Raw genomic sequence first — 22,038 nt, 5'->3', positions numbered from 1 at the left:
TTGCTTTATGCGGATGACGTTATACTTCTAAATAAACCTGATACAAGTTTGCAAGATTCCGTCACTAAATTGAATAACTGTTGTAATAGATATGGTATGAATTTCAGCATTAAAAAGACAAAAACAATGAAAATAGGTAGAATTGTTGAAAACGTCAACTGTGTTGTGAACGGGTAACCTATGGAACAAGTAAAACATTTCAGCTAATCAGGCACGATTTTTAGTGACGATGGTAAATTAAATATGGAAATAGACAACAGAATCAACAAAGCTGGTATGGTAGGAAGTCAATTGAATAAATTCATATGGAATAAGACAGAAATTAGCCGGAACACTAAATTAGCTATATACAAGACATTGTTCAAACCAGTTTTAACTTATGGATCTGAGGGCTGCGATAGAAGTAAAACACTTGACCAAAGACCAGAGACTGCAGATATGAGAGTCCTGAGAAAGATTAGAGGCGTGAATAGATGACATCAATGGCAATATCATATTAAAAACGAGGATATTAGGAAAGAACTTGACATTGTCAGCATCCAGGAATGTGTTAGCAGAGCTAATCTCAGGTGGTATGGTCACTTAAATAGAATGGACGAGGAAAGATTAGCAAAACAAGTGTTCTCTGCCAGGTTGGCAGGAAAACGACCCAGAGGAAAACCAAGATATAGGTCGATTGATATGGTACAAAGTGTCACGATAGAAATATAAGATCTGATAATGTTGGAGCATTGACAAGTAACAGACTGATTTGAAGGAAAATTGTAGATAGGAAGTTAGTAATGATGTAAATTTTTCATGTAGTACTATCATATCCTGTACACCCCTTGAGGGTACATGTCAAGAATTTGATGAGGATGATGATTAAAAAGTATTAAGAGGATGCAGATTCATAAAATTATTATTATTATATATTTTTTTTTAATAGCAATCCCAGAGAAAAGATTGTTCACAACCTACAGTACCTAAGCACTGTGAACAGGCAGAAAGTTTAAAACAAGAAATTTGTTAAAACTAGATTTGAAGACCTGCATGTTCTACTTTTTAGGAAAAGAGTGAAAGGCTGTTCCAAAAGAAAGAAACAGTGACTTCTGAATGTTAAAGAAAAAGTTATTCTGTGAGTTTAGAATTGAACCACGAAGCGTTGAGTAACCAGTACACAATTCCACAAATGTGGAGGATGGAATGAAAGTCAGTGATGAAGGTTTAGCAAGTTTCAAGATGGACTGTAAAAGGACTGAAAGTGGAGGAATAATAGTGGCCAATTTAGCAAAGCATGTCCATGAAAGTATCTGAGGCAGAAACTGTACATCTGTGATTGAAGGATTGAAGTGGGTATGTGAACGAGGGATCATTAATTAGCCAGACTGCCTTCTTCTGAATAGAAATGAGCAATCTTAAAGAGGATTTTGGTGCACCACCCCAAATATTAGAGCAATATTCCATGGCTGGCAGCATTTGGGCTTTGTATAGAGTTAGCAACTGTGAAGCGTGAAGTAGTGTCTTGTGCAAATAAGTACACCAAGTTATTTTGGTGGCTGTGGAAGCTATAGTTGAAATGTGGTTGTGCCAGGAAAGATCGGAGGTACAGGTCAGTCCAAGTAGAGAAATCTGATCACGTTTAGATATCTCAGTATTACTGAAAGTAAAGGGGAAGGATGTGAGCTCTTTCTTGTGAGAGATCAAACAGGACTATAAGGTTGTCACTGGTCATTGTAGCTCTTGAGGATTCGAGTACTTGAGCACTACAAGGTTTGTCAAATGAAAAGGTGGAATGGAGTATACTATCATTGGCAAAGCTATGGATAGGAATGGAATTTTGAAAGAGCAAGTCATTTATATACAGGAGGAAGAGAGAGGGTGAAAGAACTGAACCCTGGGGTACTCCTGCATTGGTGGGGAAATCTGAGGAGAGTAAACCATCCACCATCACACGTGGACAGCATGGCTGGTTGCAAGGATAGTGCATCTGCTCTGCAACTAACAGACTATGGGTTTATCCCATCAATTTTTCAGATATTTATGAATGTCTTTGGGCCATAGATGAATTCATGATCAATTGGTTGATGTGGAATAATTGGCCTGCTTACAGGAAACCTGAAGTGGTTTGATAAATTCCATGCTGGATTTGTAAAGTATTTGGATTTATCTACCCTAACTCACACATGATCCTAAATGTATAATACATTTGCAACCTTTTGTGGGTGGGATTTACATTAAAAACGTCTGTATAAACCACAAATGTTGTGACAAGTGAACATTTATGTGAAAAGCAATGGAGTGAAATGACAAAATAAGCATCATTAATCAACTTAATTGATTAAGGATTTTCAGGGGGATACCACCCAAAATAGCAGAACAGCATCCAACAGTTGGACGAATTTTGATTTATATAGTTAAACATGTACTCAGTAGTAAAGCATAGTGCAATAGAAAACAAAGTTCTAACACTATGGAGGTCAGATTATCATACAAAGACAAATATTTTTTAGTGAGAAATAATAAAGATTGATTTTTGCATCCACTGAAGCTAATAACGTCATGTCAGAAATGCTGTGAAAAATAGTTTAGATATCAGAATATAAGATTATAGAAGCTGATGTTAAAAGCTAAATATATTTAAATTTATTAATGGTAGTACAGATGCAACAGAGATGATATAATACAAGATGAGATAAAATACTAAGTAATTACAATATATAATTACAGTATGTCTTATTAACATTAATACATGGTACAAATGCAACAAATCCAATACAAGATGATACAAAATATAAGACAGTATGGGATGATGTAATTTAAAAGTAAATATAAAATAGATGTGTAAAATATGTATTTAATATGTATTGAAGGTTATGGGAAAATTATAAATATAATTTTTGATGTAAATACTTGAAGTAGAAAAAGCCATCAAAGGCTTGAAATGTGGAAAGGCAGCAGGAGTAGATGATATTCGACCAGAAATGCTGAAGTATGGTGGTATAAGAGTCTTACAGTGGCTGCACTGCATAGTTCAGAAAGCCTGGACAGAGGGACGAATTCCCGATGATTGGAGTAGAGCTCTCATAGTACCTATATATAAAATGGGAAATAAAACTGAATGTGAGAATTACAGAGGTGTTTCCCTACTGAGTGTTCCTGGCAAGATCTATGCAAGTATACTTGAGAAACGGTTGAGAAGAATTGTGGAAGAAAAGCTTGGTGAAGAACAAGCTGGATTCAGGCCAAATAGAGGCTGTCAGGATCAGATCTTCACTTTACGACAAATAGTCGAGAAAGCATGGGAATATAACAAAGATCTGTATTTAAGTTTTGTCGATTTGGAAAAGGCATATGACAAGGTGCCAAGAGAGAAGCTATTCAATACGCTGCAGTTATATGGTGTCAATGGGGCATTATATCAAGCAATACTTAGTCTTTATTTGAGTTGTGAGTCAGCAGTTAGAATTGAAGGAAGTACAGGAAGATGGTTTAATGTTAAATTTGGTGTGAGACAAGGATGTACATTATCCCCTCTGTTATTCATTATCTATATGGATCACATTATGAAGGAATGTGGTATTAAACCTGATATCAAAATTGGAGATGTTAATGTCAGCTCTTTGCTTTATGCGGATGATGTTATACTTCTAAATAAATCTGCTACAAGTCTGCAAGATTCTCTGACTAAATTGAATAGCTGTTGTAATAGATATGGTATGAAGGTCAGCAATAAAAAGACAAAGACAATGAAAATAGGCAGAATCATTGAAAATGTCAACTGTGTTGTGAATGGAGAACCTGTGGAACAAGTAAAACATTTCAGCTACTTAGGCACAATTTTTACTGAAGATGGTAAACTAAATATAGAAATAGACAACAGAATCAGCAAAGCTGGTATCGTGGGAAGTCAATTGAATAAATTCATATGGAATAAGAAAGAAATTAGTCAGAACACTAAATTAGCTGTATACAAGACTGTGTTCAAACCAATTTTAACTTATGGATCTGAGAGCTGGGTCAGAAGTAAAATACTTGACCAAAGACTAGAGACCGCAGATATGAGAGTCCTGAGAAAGATTAGAGGCGTGAACAGATGGCATCAATGGCAATATCATATTAAAAATGAGGATATTAGGAAAGAACTTGACATTGTCAGCATCCAGGAATGCGTTAGCAGAGCTAATCTCAGGTGGTATGGTCACTTAAACAGAATGGGAGAGGAAAGATTAGCAAAACAAGTGTTCTCTGCCAGGTTGGCAGGAAAACGATCCAGAGGAAGACCAAGATATAGGTGGATTGATACGGTACAAAGTGCCTTAGATGATAGAAATATAAGATCTGATAATGTTGGAGTCCTGACAAGTAACAGACTGATTTGGAGGAAAATTGTAGATAGGAAGATAGTAATGATGTAATTTTTTCATGTAGTACTGTCATATCCTGTACACCCCTTGAGGGTACATGGCAGGAATTTGATGATGATGAAGCAGTGAAGTTTCAATAATGGTAAGACACCAAGGATGGTATAGTTCTTCAGTGGAGTACGACACTGGAAAGAAAGTGAGCATGCTCTTATTGTTCTGGGGGAAGCAGATTATTTCAATAATCTCCATCTCAGCAAATGATGCCATACTGGAATGAGGAATTAACCCATGAGTAGTACTGGCATTTAAGGAATGGTACTGATAATTTTCTGAAGTATCATACCTTTTCATGATGTATTTTATAGTTTGCCAAAAATGATGTGAGAATTCCACTTAAAGTTGCTGTTAATATTATGTGTAATGACAATACACAAATTCCCTGCAAACCTGGCAGAGAACACTTGTTTTACTAATCTTTCCTCTTCCATTCTATTTAAGTGACATACCACCTGAGCTTAGCTCTGCTAATACACATAACTTTTTATGTGTAATGACACAAATGCTTGTAACTGCAATTTAAGTCATGTTTTAGCAGTGGCTAAAACAAAAAAGACAAAATCTGGTGATATCTTCTAAGCAATAATTAGAAAATGTTATATTCAGACAATAACAATCAGGAAAAAGAAGAAGTAGCTAAAGTAATTAATACTAAATATGAGGTAATCTTCTTGAATGGCAGGTAATATCAAATAAAGTGATGTGGACAAATATCAGAATGGGGAACTGGACAATGAGACTTACTTGTGTTTGTGCCTATGGTCTGACAAAAGGTTCTAATAAGGTAGAAGTGAAGGAATTTTTTGAGCTTAAGAGAAAGTAACTGGCACAATGAAAAAGAAAATGTTGGTCCTTGTTAGAGATCTCAATCGTAGAGTAGGAAATGATTGTCAGACACATAGAAATATTTTGGGAAAATTTGAAGAAAAGCAAAATAATCAAATTCCTGACATGAACCCTCAAGAGATGTACAGGATATTATGATAGTAATAGATGAAGAACTTACATCATTATTAACTTCTTATCAACAATTTTCCTTCAATTCAATCTGTTATCTGTCAAGACTCCGACATTATCAGATCTTATATTTCTGTCTTCTAAGGTATATTTTACTGTATCAATCCACCTATATCTTGGTCTTCCACTGGGTCTTTTCCCTGTAAACCTGACAGAGAACACTTGTTTTACTAATCTTTCCTCTTCCATTCTATCTAAGTGACATACCACCTGAGCTTAGCTCTGCTAATACATTTCTGGATGCTAACAATATCAAGTTCTTTCCTAATATCCTCATTTTTAATATGACATTGCCATTGATGCCATCTGCTACTAATCTTTCTCAGGACTCATATCTGCAGTCTCTAGTCTTTGGTCAAGTGTTTTATTTCTAATCCAGCTCTCAGATCCATAAGTTAAAACTGGTTTGAATTCTGTCTTGTCTACAGCTAATTTAGTATTTTCACTAATTTCTCTCTTATTCCATACAAATTTATTCAGTTGACTTCCTACCAATATACCGGCACCGGCTTTGTTGATTCTGTTGTCAATTTTCATATTTAATTCACCATCTTCGCTAAAAATTGTGAATAAGTAGCTGAAATGTTTTACTTGTTCTACAGATTCTCCATTCACGATGCAGTTGATATTTTCAAAGTTTCTGCTTATTTTCAATTTCTTCAATGTCTTGCTATTGTTGATTTTCATGCCAAATTTATTACAACAGTATTCTATTTAGTCAGGGAATCTTGCAGACATGTACTGGATTTACTTAAAAGCATAGCATCATCTGCATAAAGTAATGAGATGAGATTAACATCTCTAATTTTGATATCAGGTTTAATACTGATTTCCTTCATAATGTATTCTATATACATGATAACAGAGGAGATAATGTACATCCTTATCTAAAACCAGATTTAACACCAAATCGTCTTCCTGTACTTCCTCCTATTCTAACTTACAACTCAAAGGATAAGCATTGCTTGATAGTATGCCCCCACATTGACACCATATTATTATTGTTCCGGGAAACTCCAAGGAGTCAACAGACTCATCGAGGAAGGCCCTAACATCATGTCAAGAACAACTATTCAACATTTACACAGTATCTATCATACCTTGCCTTGAACTCATTCACGGTCGTAGCACCCACAACAGACTCTGGAAGCTTATTCCACTCATTCACCACTCTCCAAGTAAAAAACCTAGCTCTAACACCCTTGTCAACCACGCTCTTGCCCAGCTTCCATGCATGGTCCCTAGTTCTCCCACCACCAGTCATATTTTCAAAAATATCTGCTGGATCAATCTTATAAAAACCCTTCAGTAATTTGAATGTCTCAATCATATCACCCCTCCTTCGTCTATCGTCCAATTTCTGCAACCCACAAATCCTCAACTGATTCTCATAAGGTTCATTCCACAGACCTGCTATCATCTTGGTCACTTGTCTCTGGACCCTCTCCACTTCCTCCCCATCACGAAGAAACCCTGGTGCCCATAACTGGGCACAGAAGTCCAGATGGGGTCTTATCAAGGCTCGATACAGAGGAACAACAACGTGTTTGTCTCTGCATGTTAAAGTATTTTTCAGAAGCCAAGTGATTTGGTGAGCTGTTTTAGTCACTTTTGCAATGTGCCCCCTAAACTTCAACTCCCTATCCACCAACACTCCCAAATCACTGGCCTCATCAATCTCCTGGAGTACGGTTCCACCAATGCGATATACTGCTTCTATTCTTTTCACCCCAAAGTGCACCTTACACTTTGCCACATTAAATTGACATCCATTTTTCCCAGCCCAGTCCTCCAAACTATCCAAATCATCCTGTAAAATTTTGACATCCTGTGCACTCACAATTGCTCTACCCAACTTTGCATCATCAGCAAACAAGTGAACACCTCCTCTCAAATCCCTTCCAATATCATTGATGAACAAATTGAAAAGCAGTGGTCCAAGAACAGAGCCCTGCGGCACTCCACTAGTCACAAGACATCTTTTAGACTCCACTCCTGAATAAACCACTCTCTGGTATCTCTCCTTCGACCACCCTCCTATCCATCTCACCAACCCTATATCTATCCCCATCTGCTCCAGTTTACTGATTAGGGTTCCATGTGGTATCCTATCAAAGGCCTTGGCAAGGTCCAGTAGTATCACTGTAAACCCATTACCCCTATCCAGTTCAGCCGTCACTGTGTTATAAAACAGTAAGCAAGTTACTGAGGTATGATCTACCCTTCACAAAACCATGTTGTCCCCCATATAATATCCCATTTTCATCTATCCAATCCTGTATTCTTTTCTTGACTAATTTCTCTAAGACCTTGACAATGATTCCTGATATGCTAATCGGTCGGTAATTTACAACAGCAGTCTTGGAACCACCTTTATGCAGTGGAACTATTTTCCCCTCTTTCCACCCGCTCGGGACTAACCCAGACCCGAGACTCAAATTAAACAAAATGGTCAAGAGTACTGACAATTCTTTAGCTGCTTCTCGTACAACACGAGCTGGTATACCATCCAATCCCACAGATGTATTGACATTGAGGTTATGCAATAGACTACTCACCTCCACTTCATTCACCACAATTCCCGTATAATCTACTGGTTTATTCGTTTCTGCAATGTCACCACCTGGATGATATATTCTTGCAAAGTGCTCACTCAGTAACTCAACTATCTCAACTGATTCAGTTACCTCCCTACCATCGGCATTCTTTAAAATCATTCTGCCATGTACATTTTTCCTTTTACTTGCTACATATCTAAAAAACTGTTTAGGATTCTCTTTAGCCTGCATATAAATGTAGTGTTTTCAATAGCTTTTCTCATCACCTTGTCATATGCATTTTGAAGGTCTACAAAACCTAAATACAAATCTTTGTTATATTCCCACAATTTCTCAATTATTTGTCGTAAAGTGAAGATCTGATCCTGACAGCCTCTATTTGTCCTAAATCCAGCTTGTTCTTTGCCAAGCTTCCCTTCCATAATCCTTCTAAACCATTTCTCAAGTACACTTGCATAAATCTTACCAGGAACACTCAGTAGCGAAATACCTCTAATTCTCACATTTCCCTGTTTTGTATATGGGTACTATGAGAGCTCTATCCAATCATCTGGAATTTGTCCCTCTGTCCAGGCTTTCTGAACTGTGCAGTGCAGCCACTGCAATACTTTTATACCTCAATACTTGAGCATTTCTGGTCAAACATCATCTACTCCTGTGGCCTTTCAAGTATGGAGATATATTCCTGTTTGCATGCCTACTGAGTGTTTTTTTTTTTTTTTTACCAATGTGCTATAACTGATTGTTTCATTTAGCAATATTTCAAAGTAATTAATCCATACACCAAGGAAATCTTTTTCTCCAGTTTCCATGTCAATTTATCATTTATAATTCCTTTTACAGCACTTTTTTCTCCATTTATGAGCTTTTTCAACAACCTCTGGAATATTTTGCCACCTTGGTGATATTTATTTTCTATGTTCTTGCTAAAGTCTTTCAATGACTTTTGTTTAGCTTGCTTACATTTGTCTCTGTATTCTCTAAGAGCACAAGCTGAATAGTATAGTGCAAAGCACAGAAAAGTCCCAAAGAACTAATGCAATAATATTTTACTCTATTACAAACAGTAAAAACTCAAAACCTTCATGATCGCAAACTGAATTTCCTGGCAAATGACATTACAATCAGTAGACAAAAGAAATGGGCAAGAAATGTTAGGAAAGCATACATTTAACAACAGAACAGCAACATGAAAAAGTATAAATGGAGACAATAACTGGGGACATATAAGAACTAGAAAAGTGTGAAATTATAAAAATGCAGAATTCGTGTTTAAATTTCAAAATATGATTTCCTTGAGAACATTTGAAAAAGTAAAGCAATCAGCCTGCAAACAAAAATAAGTCGCAGAAACTTATTTCTTCTTAATTAAAAGATAGATATTTCATACAAAAGACTAAGATCAATATTATTATTTTGCTAATAAAGTTACTATATCTAATGCTAGAAGCTTTAATAATATTAGAAAAATAATAATACATACTAATCTGAGTCATCTTCTCTACTAACAATATTGAAAATTATGATATTTACAGATCCATCACTTTGTTTAGGTGGAACATTTAGTATCCAGGTACATAATGTATTATTCTCAACAGATTTTGGATATCCAGGAGTAGTAAAATTGCCTTCAGTTGCATTAATAACTGCACCACAGTCTGTGAAGAAAAGATAGGCCATTATTATTATTTTTAATGAAGAATGAATCATCACAGTTGTTCATTACAGAGGTTATTTTGGTTATTGTATTTCTTCTTCAATAAAAATTTCTTCCTTATAAAGGAACTTCAATGCATTTATCATCAGCATGCAGCAAAATAATGATAATAAAATAAAAGATAAGTAAAACTTTACTTGTCTGATGTAATGTAATTCAGTTCTATTACAAATTCTATTCTGAGCATCAATCTTATATCCAAACACATGCAGAACAATTGAACATAAAATTACATTTATGATTACCAGTAAAGAAACTAAAAGGTTCAATTTCAAAATGAGTCTTATTAAAAAAAAATAATAATAAATAAATGCACATTATTATTCTTTATCATTTTCTGGTTGTATACCTTCAAAGAGTGTGAGAGATCAGTTCAATAGATTTCATGACTAGTTTCTGATCTACAAAATTCTATTAATTTCCAACAAATTGCTCTCATTTGTCAGGTCTCTGATTTGATTAGTACTTAATTGTCACACTTCTAAAGCACTTCTTGCATCAACTCAATTATTTTCCTCTTTCTCCAATGTTTTTTTTTTCATCTTTGATTTGTTTGAACACTAATTATTCAGTGCCTATATCATTTTAGATCAGCTCTCCTTACATATTCTTGAATATTCAATCATTTTTTTTTTCTATTTGCTTTCAATATGGTTCTGTCACTAATGCTATCTGTTCATTCTCTAAATTTTCCTCATAAGTCATATCTGATGTTTCCAGTCTTTGATCATCTGTTTTATTTCTGATCCTATGTTAAAAGAGGTTTGAGCACTATGTACTGCTAGCTTGCTATTTTGGCTGATTTCACACATTCCAAATGGTGAGCTTTACTTATTCTGTTACCTATTTTCATAGTTAATTTGCTATCTTCATTGCTTAAACATCTAAAATGTGTAAGCTGTTCTATAGGTTCACCAGTGAGAATACAAATCATGTTTTCTGTTTATCCTATTTTCACATAAAATTTGTCAAAGCATTTTTTTGACTAAAGGCTCATTAAAGACTTAAAAATTTATTTTTTTATATCAATCCCTCACAGAAAGGTTGCAAAACCTACAGAACATTAATACTGTGTGTTAACAAAATTTACAAGATGATATTTAATGTCACCTGGGCAGATATTTTCTTTGTATCTATCTGTATAAATAAACTCTACATGAAGATCGATTACTTTATATTCTGATTAAGTAGTCTGAATTCTTACAGAAATTGAAATAACTTGGCTGCCAATAGAGTAGACTGGAAACTTATTGTTCATTGTAGCTTCAATCCAACCTAGGCAGATAAGGAAGATCATGATAATGATTCTGTTTATACTAAAAATATACTTTGTGTTGCAGGTGATCAAGAGCTTACAAAATTTACAAATCTTTAATATAAGATATAGGAAGTCCACTTTTAAGTGGGTTTTGTTTATGCAAATTTAAACTAATGCAACACCATATTTAGCCATTTTAATTTTATTTGCATGCCCAAATCAAAGTTAGAAGCTTGGGAACATCTGAGAGAAAAATTTGGTCAATGACTTGAGCAAGAGTGAGTCCAGCTGATACATCATTCATGTGATGCCATATGATGGCATCACAATTAGACTGGCATCATGTGATGCCAGTCTAATTGTGACCTCAGTTTAATTTCTATAGTATGCCCACAGAATCGAGGCCCTTTGACATTTCTGCGCATGCCACAAAAAGAAGAATCCATTCCGATAATAGGGTAATCAATCTGTCTTCTGGGATGAATTGTTTATTATTACACATTGGAAAATTAACTTCTTTAATGATCATTGTAGTTTTTAAAGTGGTAACTATTTTGATTGTATAACAGTTGGAAAATTTTATCTATAAAACACGTGATTTCATGTGTTGGCAACCAATTCGTACATTCCTCATTTCTTTCTCCCCTTCAGCATGAATCGACTATTCTTGGCACAAAGCCAAGTGGAGCTCTACAAAGTATGGGCATACTATATTAATAGAGGACTATAATCATGTATATTTAATTGTAATGTTATATTATTAAAGAATTTTAATAGATTAGCATAAATAATATACCATATTGATCATATCATTTCTAAGATTTTTTGGTTATTAGTACTTAAACTGATAATACTGAAATTAATTTTTTATTAATATAGTGAAAACTGAAACCTACAGATCTGATCATTAAAGAAAGTGCACATAACATTACAAAAGGAAAAAAGGTTAAAATATTTAAAAAAAAAAACCAAGTTGAAAAAAAGACCAACTAATTGGAGTAAATAAGTGTAGAACTTACAGAAATAAATAAAACAATCAGTAAAACTTAACCCAGTACTTAATCCTCAAAGATAGGGAAAACAGAAGCTAAAATGATATACAACAAAAAATGTACAAAAATGTATGAAAGTATTATGAAACAACTTCAATAGGAAAAACAAAATAATACAAAATATCAATAAGTGCAAGGTGTTGCATTTTGGAGTGCAGAAATATAAGGCTGTGAACTATATTGATGGTGCCGTACTGCAGGAAGTGGATGAGATTAGAGATGTGGGAGTGATGGTTGACAGTATACTGAAGTTTAGAGGGCATATTGCTAGGGTTGCAAAGGGTTGCACATCATAGTGCTGCTATGATAAGAAGTACTCTAACATGCAAGGATAAGGAAGTGGTTGTGCCAATGTATAAGGCACTGGTCAGACCACACTTGGACTATTGTGCTCAGATCTCGTCACCTGGTTTTCAATGTGATGTGGAGACATTGGAGAGGATCCAGAGATGAGCGACTAAGACAATATCAAGAGTTTGGAATGCTGGCTATGAAGAGAGGTTGAAGAGGTGTGGATTGCAGAGTTTGGTGGATAGCAGGAAGAGAGATAATATGATAGAGATGTTTAAGTTAGTGAGAGGATTTTATCAGATTAATCCAGAGGGAATTATAAAAAGAGTAGAAGGTGAGAGGGGAAGAACCAGAGGTCATTCCTAAAGTCACGTAAAAGTGTGAAGAAGAAGAGTGTGAGGAGTAGATTTTTTTTTAAATGGAAAATTGTCAGTGAATGGAATGCATTACCAGAATGTGTTGTTAATGCAAGGAGTGTTAAGGACTTTAAGATTCTATATGATAAATGTTGTCAGTAGAATGAACCTCACACAATGAGTCTGTCGACTCCATGAAGGGTGTAATATTAATAATAATACTGGATGATGAAAATGGATGAGATATCAACGATAAATGCACAGTAGAAAGAATAAAGTATTTCTTGGAATTGCATAACACCATACACACTGTGTTGGAAGGATATCATGTTGCAGGTTTAATGGAGTTGACAGTACTAAGAAAGGAACAAAAACTAATTTTAATGCTGCCAATATTTCATCTCAGTCATTGAAATGAAATATTCAGGGAGTATACAACTAACACTTGTAACACACGCAAAGCTAACACAATACTCAGTGAAACTTGTGACTAACTCTGAAGTCCTATCTAGGTGGTGTGCCCTCTATAGGTGTTTGTAGGCAGCCTAGGATGTAAATTGGGATTTCTGACAATGTTTACCAAATTTTGGGAAGTTTTGTGCATCCATATTTGTTTAAATTCGATTGATTTTTGAGTATTGCTACAGATCCCAAAAGCAGGCTTTTTTTTTACATTTATTATGATAGAGCATAGTGTTTTTTTTCCCAGAAGATCCTATGATGAGTGGTATCCAATACATGGTCTGCAGGACCAGATTGACCATAGTTGTGATTGCAGATACAAGTTTTGTGTTCATATCAACCAAATTTAAATACAGGTGCAAAAAGACCTCCCAAAATTTGGTAAACATTAATCATCAGAGATCTCCTACAAACACCCATAGAGGGTGCACCACCTAGATAGGACTTGTGCCATAGCCACGTTTCATTGAGAATTGTGTTATCTTGTGTGTGTGTGTGTGTGTGTGTGTGTGTGTGTGTGTGTGTTAGCTGTACTCCCTGAAGATGTCTCAGTGGCCGGCAAAATACTGGAAGCATTAAAATTAGTTTTTAATCCTTTCTTAGTGTGTCAATACTCCATTAAACCTCCAGCATGAAGACCATACACAGCACTGAAAACATTACAAAAAAGCATAGAAAGATGCAAAAGTAATAAAATGCCAACCAAGGAGACATATGAACAGAAAAAGAACTAAAAAAAAATCTATTTAATAAATGCCTAAAAGAAAAAGAAGTGCTAAATAGCTGGAAGAATACTATCATGATACTCTTGTTCACAAAGGGTAATGAGAAAAAAGATAGAAAATTATGAGCCTATAAGCTTGCTATCAAAAGAATAATATTAAACTATTTATAAAAATCATAAACAGAGTCAGATTAGATGAAAGTCAGCCAAAGGAACAAGCTGGATTCAGAAACGGATTCAGCACAAAAGACCACCTGCAGATGAATCATCATCGAAGTGCTAACATGTTGCCTCAGGAGCTGTAGAGAATATTATCGCAGTAGTACATGAAAAAGTTACAATATTATTATATCATTAACTTCCTAACAATTCTTTTTTCCTCCAAATTAATCTGTTATCTGTCAAGACTCCAATATTATCAGAGCTTATATTTCTGTCTCTAAAGCATTTTTTACTGTATCAATCTGCCTACATCTTGGTCCTCCACTGGGTCTTTTTTTTTCTCTGCATCATGGCAAAGAACACTTGTTTTGCTAACCTTTCCTCTCTTATTCAGATCATACCACATGAGATTAGCTCTGCTAACACATTCTTGAATGCTAATAATGGCAAGTTCTTTCCTAATAACCTCATTTTTAACATGATACTACTATTGATTACATCTTTCTCAGAACCCTTATATCTGAGGTCTCCAATCTTTGATCAATGTTTCATTTCTAGCCCAGCTCTCAGATCCATAAATTAAAAATCAGTTTGAACACTGTCTTATATACAGCTAGTTTAGTGCTGCTATGATAAGAAACATTTATTTCTCTCCTATTTCATATAAATTTATTCAGTTGATTTCCTACCATACCAGCTTTGCTAATTCTATTGTTTATTTTCACATTTAATTTGCCATCTTCACTAAAAATTGTGCCTAAATAGCTCAAAAGTTTTACAGTTGATGTTTCCAATTTTTCTGCCTATTTTCTTTGTCCTTTTGTTACTGATTTCATGCTGAATGTATTACAGCAATTATTCAATATAGTCAGAGAATCCTGCATACATGTACTGGATTTATTTAGAAGCATAACATCACCTACATAAAGTAAAGAGCTGAAATTAATGTCTCCAATTTTGATATCAGGATTCAATACCAAAGAAAGTACCATTAAATCTGATATTAGAATCAGAGATATCAAATTAGCTCTTTGTTTTATACAGATGATGCCTGACTCCTAAACACACATCTTTAGAAATCTTCAAGATTCTCTAGCTAAATTGAATAACAGCTATAAGATGGAAATCATCAATAGAAAGACCAAAACTATAAAAATAGACAGGAATATAGAAAACTTCAGCTGCATTCTCATTGCAGAAAGAACTGTAGAACAAAATATTTCAGCAATTTAGGCACATGTTTTGGTGCAGATTAATTAAATTTGGAAATAAACAACAGAGTAAGCAAAACAGGTATGGTGGAGCATCAGATGAATAAATTTCTATCTGAATAAGAGAGAAATTAAAAAAAAAAAAAACACTAAACAGGAGTACTAAAACCAGTTTTAAGTTCTGGATGCAAGAGATGGATAAAGCACTTGATCAAAGATTAAATACCACAGATAGCTCGGAGAAAAATTAGGGGCTAAATAGATGGCTTCAATGGTAGAATCATTAAAAATGAAGACAATATGAAAGAACTTAACACTGTTAGTATTTAAGATGTGTGAACAAGGCTAATCTAAAGTGGTATGATCACTTAAAAGAATGGGAAGAAAGGTTAGTAAAATTGGTGTCTGATGCCAAAATGGCAAGGAATGACCCAGAGGAAGACCAAAATCTAGGTGGAGTGATTCAGTCAGAAGTGCCTTAGAAGTCCAAAATGTTAGATACGACAACATTGGAATGCTGACAAGTAGTAGACTAATTTGGAGAAAAATTGTTGATAGAATACATTATGAATAATGTAAAACTTAAGCATGTAGTGCTGTCACAGTATCCTGTACAACCTCTTGAGAATGCATATCAGGAAATTAACAATGATTATTATTTAGTTAGTTAAAAAAAAAAAATGCAATGCTTCTTTCCTAGCTAGATGTGCTTTGTGTGCTCATGCAAGTGAGACTGCTATACTAATATCTAAAAAAATCTCACTTTCCAACTGCATCCTTCCAATTCTACTAATAACCATCCAGATATTAATTCAACCAATGCAGTAGTCAATGCTCACTATAGAAAATATAATCAACTAGCAAAATATCTCCAAACAGAGATCAAACATGCATGATGCTATTCTAAAGAAATTTAGTCTAAAAACTCTCATAACAAGCTACAGTGAATTTACTTTATAATAAAGTTGAACTTACAGGGATTTGGTTAACACTTCTCATACTTGTTATAATAAAAGTCAACTGCATTCCTGTGGTCCATATGAGTTTGCTATAGTTAGAGTTGACTGTACTTGCAATTCAGTAGTCAGAGTTCATGAACTGCTACTTCCATCACAGAAAATATATTTTATATTTCAAGATATACAGCAAAAAGCTATGGCAAGTTTAACTGGTTAGGGACTGTCAAAGAAGGTAAGTAAATGAGCATTACTTAGTTCATCCTTTTATATTGATAAAAAGACTACACAGACTCCATCTTCTCTGAAGTAGCCATCATCTCAGTTATGTGATTTCATATCGAGTCAAATCCCTATAAAACAACCTATGAGAGAATCCAGCACTAGAGAATCTTAACTCCTTGGAGGTGTCACATAATAACAGAATAGCTTCAAGAACTGTTATCACCATACTTCTGAATGTTATATGCAAAACAAAACACACTGTGATGAAACTTAGTTTTGTAATATTCCAAAACACCTTTACAGTCATGTCAAAAAACAGTACTTTGAGTTGGGAGGTGGAAATGTAAATGTCCACTCTCTTCTAGTCTGATTGACTTGTGGAATAGAAGATACCTGGAGAATGTTTTCTGACTGTTGTAATAATAATGAAGTTTGGAAGCAGCAATGTAATGCTATGAAAAGCAACTTCAACCAATGGAGCTGCTTTGCAGGATGTGAATTAGCACTATTGGTTATAGTATTATGGAACATGATTGATAAATTCTAAATGTTCTGAACAAGGACATGAGTCATATGTTATGGCAATTTTATGATACTGGCCCTTATAACTTCCAACACATAACATTCCATATCAAAAAGCAATTACTGCAACTGCATTGTTTGAGGAGAATAACACTACAGCAGCCAACACAGACTTGATCAGAATTCAAAAAAATATCTATGGGATGAACTAAGAACCCAAATTAGTACATAGCTAAGAAGGCCATCTTCATTGGGTTTTTTTCTTTTTTTAAATGGTACTCCCATCTAGGAGAGATAGGATTACAATTATTACCATGCATGGACAGGCAAGTGAGAATTAAAAAGAAACTTGTAATAAAAATAACACTGCGTTTATTGGTCGTAAAGATTTGATACAACTAGTTACTGACTAGTTTCGCCAGTCAACTAGTGGCTTCATCTGGGTTTGGATGAACATACAAATATAAATAAACAACAAGCTTTGATTATGAATCAATACATTACTAAAAAAAATATAATAAATGCATAGGAAACATTACAGAATATGATCTAAATAAAAGTACAGATAGTCTAGATAATTGCCAAAAGTATGCAAGACGAATATTCCTCTTTGACCAATCGTAGATAGTATTAGCTCGCCAACTTATGTTTATAAAACATCTCACTCATCTACTAAAGGAGCACATTAGACACACGGACGGATATATAAAAAATATGCAACACTTTGTAGAAAAACTAGGAGAAATTTCTATCTCAAGAACAGACATTCTAGCTAGTTTAGATGTGTCATTATTTACAAATGTTCCTGCAAATGAAGTTATAGTAATTAAAGACTTATTTTGTAAGCTAGCCAAGTAAATAATAGTTTAATATCCAATGTTTCACTGACTAATATCTGTCAGCATTTTCAAAGGAATACACTGGTAGGCGATACAAAGTGACAAAAACTAGGAAACTAACCGACAATTCTAAAAATTATATAAAGTTATCACTGACGTGAAACAGTGATATGATATGCATCTCACAAGTACAACGTTTTATTTGTTGAGATATTTAATGTAATTTTCATGAAAGTTCATTTCTTTTTGGTTAAATGATCTGATTAGAGTTTTCCATATATCTGGTAAGATTAGGCCTTGATTCTTATTTAAGTTACCTGTTTAACGGGTAACCGTAGCAGCTTCTTTGAAAGTTCTGGAATGGTAGTTCTCTTCTATGTAGAGCATATGACTCATATCTCATTCAATATTATGGTTGGTAGAGGAAAAGTGGGAAGAAAGGCCTGATATATCATGTCTGTTATTCCTAACATAGCCAATGTGTTCCTTCTTTCTTGTTTCAAAACTTCTTGATGTCTGTCCGATGTAATTGATACCACATGAACAGGGTATGCTATAAACTCCAGAGTATTTGTAGAAAGGATAGTTATCTTTCGGTGATCGTATAAACTTTTCTATGGTCTCAATAGGTTTGATGGTTACTCTGATATTTATTTACAAATCCTATAAGGTTTTAGAAGAGCTAATTTTTTGGATATGGTACTAACAAATGGAATTGTTATAGAGCTGATGTATTGGGTTGCATCTTGTTGTCTTTGCTGTATGTCACTAAAGAGAATCTTGTTGATGATTCTTGTAGGGTAGCCATTTAGGGATAGATCTCTGGATATTTTCATTAATTCTTCTTATAAGTTGCCAGGGTCTGTGGTACACTGAATAGCTCTTTTTTTGAGCATGTGGATGATGCCAAGTTTCTGGGATATGTGGTGACATGAGTCGAAATGGAGGTAGTGTCCGGTGTTAGTAGGTTTTCTATATACCAACAGCTTGATGCTACTGTCAGTTTCTTTCTTAATATGGATGTCCACGAATAGAAGTTTATTATCTTTTTCAAGTTCCAATGTGAACTTGATTGTGTTGTGGAAGCAATTAATTTTGTTTAGATAATCTATTAGATCTTCCTTTTTGTGATTCCAAATGATGAAGATGTCGTCAACATACCTAAACCATGTGGTTGGTTAGGGGTAATTTGGGATAAGATTTGAGTTTCCAAATTTTCTAAGAAAATTTGGAAACTAAACAAGGCCTAATCTTACCAGATATATGGAAAACTCTAATCAGATCATTTAACCAAAAAGAAATGAACTTTCATGAAAATTACATTAAATATCTCAACAAATAAAACGTACTTGTGAGACGCATATCATATCACTGTTTCACGTCAGTGATAACTTTATATAATTTTTAGAATTGTCGGTTAGTTTCCTAGTTTTTGTCACTTTCTATCGCCTACCAGTGTATTCCTGTGAAAATGCTGACAGATATTAGTCAGTGAAACATTGGATATTAAACTATTATTTACTTGGCTAGCTTACAAAATAAGTCTTTAATTATTAATAGGTCAAGAAAAAGGTCATCATAATAATATGAAGTTATAGTATTTATAGATAATTTGTTCACTCAAGACATCTCCCAACTCTATAAACACTGTCTCAACTCAGTTTTTTCCAATGGAATGGAAAAATCTACCAACAACTTTCAGGCCTTGCAATGGGCATCCCTCTATCTCTTCCTTGTGCAGACTTATTCACAGAAAAGTTCAAAATTGACATCTTGTTATTTACAAATCCTAAACTGTCAATTTGGTGGAGATATGTTGACGACATATTCATAATATGGAAACACAGTGTAGCTGAGTTATGATTTTCTGTTATCTATTAACTTGTTCTACCATAAAATCAAATTCACCTTAGAACTTGAAAATGAAGGAAAATTACCTTTTCTATACATTTTAATTACGAAACAAGCAGATGAAGGCATTTCTCTTAATATGTAACATAAGCCAACCCACACAGGTCGTTACCTAAATGTTACCTACAGGAGAAATCTTGGTCATTACTTACATTTCTCCTCATTACAGAATATTTCAGAAAAATTGGGAATTGTGCATACACTGAAAAAAGGGCGATCTCTATTATAAGAGATAAAGGAACATTAACAGAAAAATTACATTCTATTCTCCAACTATCAATCAGCAATGGATATCCTAAAAAAATAGTAAAAAGAATGTTACTCTCTAATCCCTCTCTACAACAAATCCATGACATTCATTAAAACTTCAATTTCCATTCCTTTTGTTGGCAAACTTTCGCAAAAAATTGCTAATCTCCTGAAATCTCACAACATTAGAGTAGCCTTCAAACTGATTATGACGGTACAAAATCTATTACGCTTACCCAAGGACCACAACTCTTTCAACAAACATCCTGGAGTTTACAACATCCCATGTTCTTGTGGCCTTAATTACATAGAACAAACTTCAAGAAGTTTACAAATAAGACAAAGGGAACATGTTGGAGACGTCAATAACAACAGAGAAGACAGTCGGGATTAGCATTCCACTTCAACACTCACCACAATATTGAATGGGATAAGAGCTCCATGACATACATAGACGACTACAGCTCCTGCAACATAAAAGGCTACAGTGGATTTATTGTGTACTGTGATATTGTGAATTGGTAAAAGATGGTTCATTGAATCAATCTAATTTCTCTCTTATGCACAAAGTCAAGTATTTTGAGGTCTTGGGTGCACTACAACAAATATCAGAATTATCTATAAAATAAACACATGCCGCAGTAAATTTTGTCTACATAAGACATCATAAGCACAACTAGCAAACAACGATAGGAATTGAATTCAAAAAACAATAGTGTGCATGCTTAAATTGGAATCGCTCTACACATACAGTCACATATTTATTCATAGATTTAAAACGGCTGAAATTAAAATTACTTAAAATATAGCAGATAAATTATTGAATAAAATTAAGGATAACAATTTCTCAACCTTCTGGAATAGTGAGACAGTCATTTCAATTAAGATTATGAAGGAAGACTTCAGCACTTTCTTTATATAAAGGTTGCTTATATGGTAAGCTTCAATTGAAACAGTGTAAGCTGCATGCTAGAATCTCATTTTTAAAGAGGTACAGATGCAATAAATTAATTCTCACTTTCACTAGGTTAAAGGAAGTCATTAAATCGCCAGGTGCTCATAAAATTTAGCAAAAAGCTAACGATTCCTTGTTGCTAAATCAGTTACAAGTTTCAAAAAGGAACTGGCATTAAATATCATAAAAACAACAGAATTGGAAGCTGATCTGTCAAATATATTAAATCAAGACGTGATACACATGGTTATTAACATTTCAAAAAATGCAGGCACCACACCAAAGCATTTGAAAAAAAGTATCATACATCTCGATATAAAATACTTAGCATTGCTAAAACGGTATAAGAAAAATACAACTAAATTACCTGTTAACAAATGGGTTGTTAACTTACCTGGCCGGCCTCTAACTGAAGATGAGCTGAATATACTAGTACGAGGTCATGATTTCGCCCAAACTTAGTCCATATCTAGATTTCATACACAAAACTGAAAAGAGCACCAGTTATCTGTCTAGTATTGAAGCTAATAGACTACGTTTTGAAATAGCCAAAGTGATCAATGTTGCCTAACCATCAGAACTGAATATTCCACCAACAGAATTAAAAGCCTCAATACTAGACAGATAACTGGTGCTCTTTTCAGTTTTCACTAAAACATAATATTAATACAGTTATCAAAGCTATGATATGGTCACTTAAACAGAATGGGTGAGGAAAGATTAGCAAAACAAGTGTTCTCTGCCAGACTGGCAGGAAAACGACTCAGAGGAAGATCAAGATATAGGTGGATTGATACGGTACAAAGTGCCTTAGATGATAGAAATATAAGATCTGATAATGTTGGAGTCTTGACAAGTAACAGACTGATTTGGAGGAAAATTGTAGAATAGGAAGTTAGTAATGATGTAAATGTTTCATGTAGTACTATCATATCCTGTACACCCCTTGATACATGGTACATGGCAGGAATTTGATGATGATGATTATCAAAGCTAACAAAGGCAATATCACTGTAGTCTTAGATGCTAAATCATATGATCAGAAAATGAATTTACTGCTTTGTCATTGCAATACTTACTCCCAGCTTAATAACCATCCTACCAAAAGTCAGCTCAAAAAACTCAAGAGTTACTGGATGAAACAACATTCACAATCAAGAAACCATCAAA

The 22,038-nt window shown here is 34.2% G+C and overlaps 1 protein-coding gene across 2 annotated transcripts in view; it reads right to left on the bottom strand.

Annotated features, from left to right (window-relative positions):
• LOC150103949 (cubilin-like) overlaps window positions 1-22,038 on the bottom strand; it is a 283,125-nt gene that overhangs the window by 58,303 nt on the left and 202,784 nt on the right. For both annotated transcript variants that reach the window (XM_090397190.1, XM_090397189.1), the window contains exon 14: window positions 9,462-9,636. In XM_090397190.1, the coding sequence (XP_090253316.1) occupies window positions 9,462-9,636 (175 nt within the window). The remainder of the gene's footprint in view (window positions 1-9,461; window positions 9,637-22,038) is intronic.

Source organism: Typopeltis vanoorti, chromosome 8 (assembly GCF_054136105.1).
Source record: "Typopeltis vanoorti isolate ZY-2024b chromosome 8, IOZ_Tvanoo_1.0, whole genome shotgun sequence".
In the NCBI taxonomy this organism is placed as follows: domain Eukaryota; kingdom Metazoa; phylum Arthropoda; class Arachnida; order Uropygi; family Thelyphonidae; genus Typopeltis; species Typopeltis vanoorti.
Note: the sequence above shows the minus strand (reverse complement) of the source record. Positions and strands in the feature narration are given on the sequence as shown.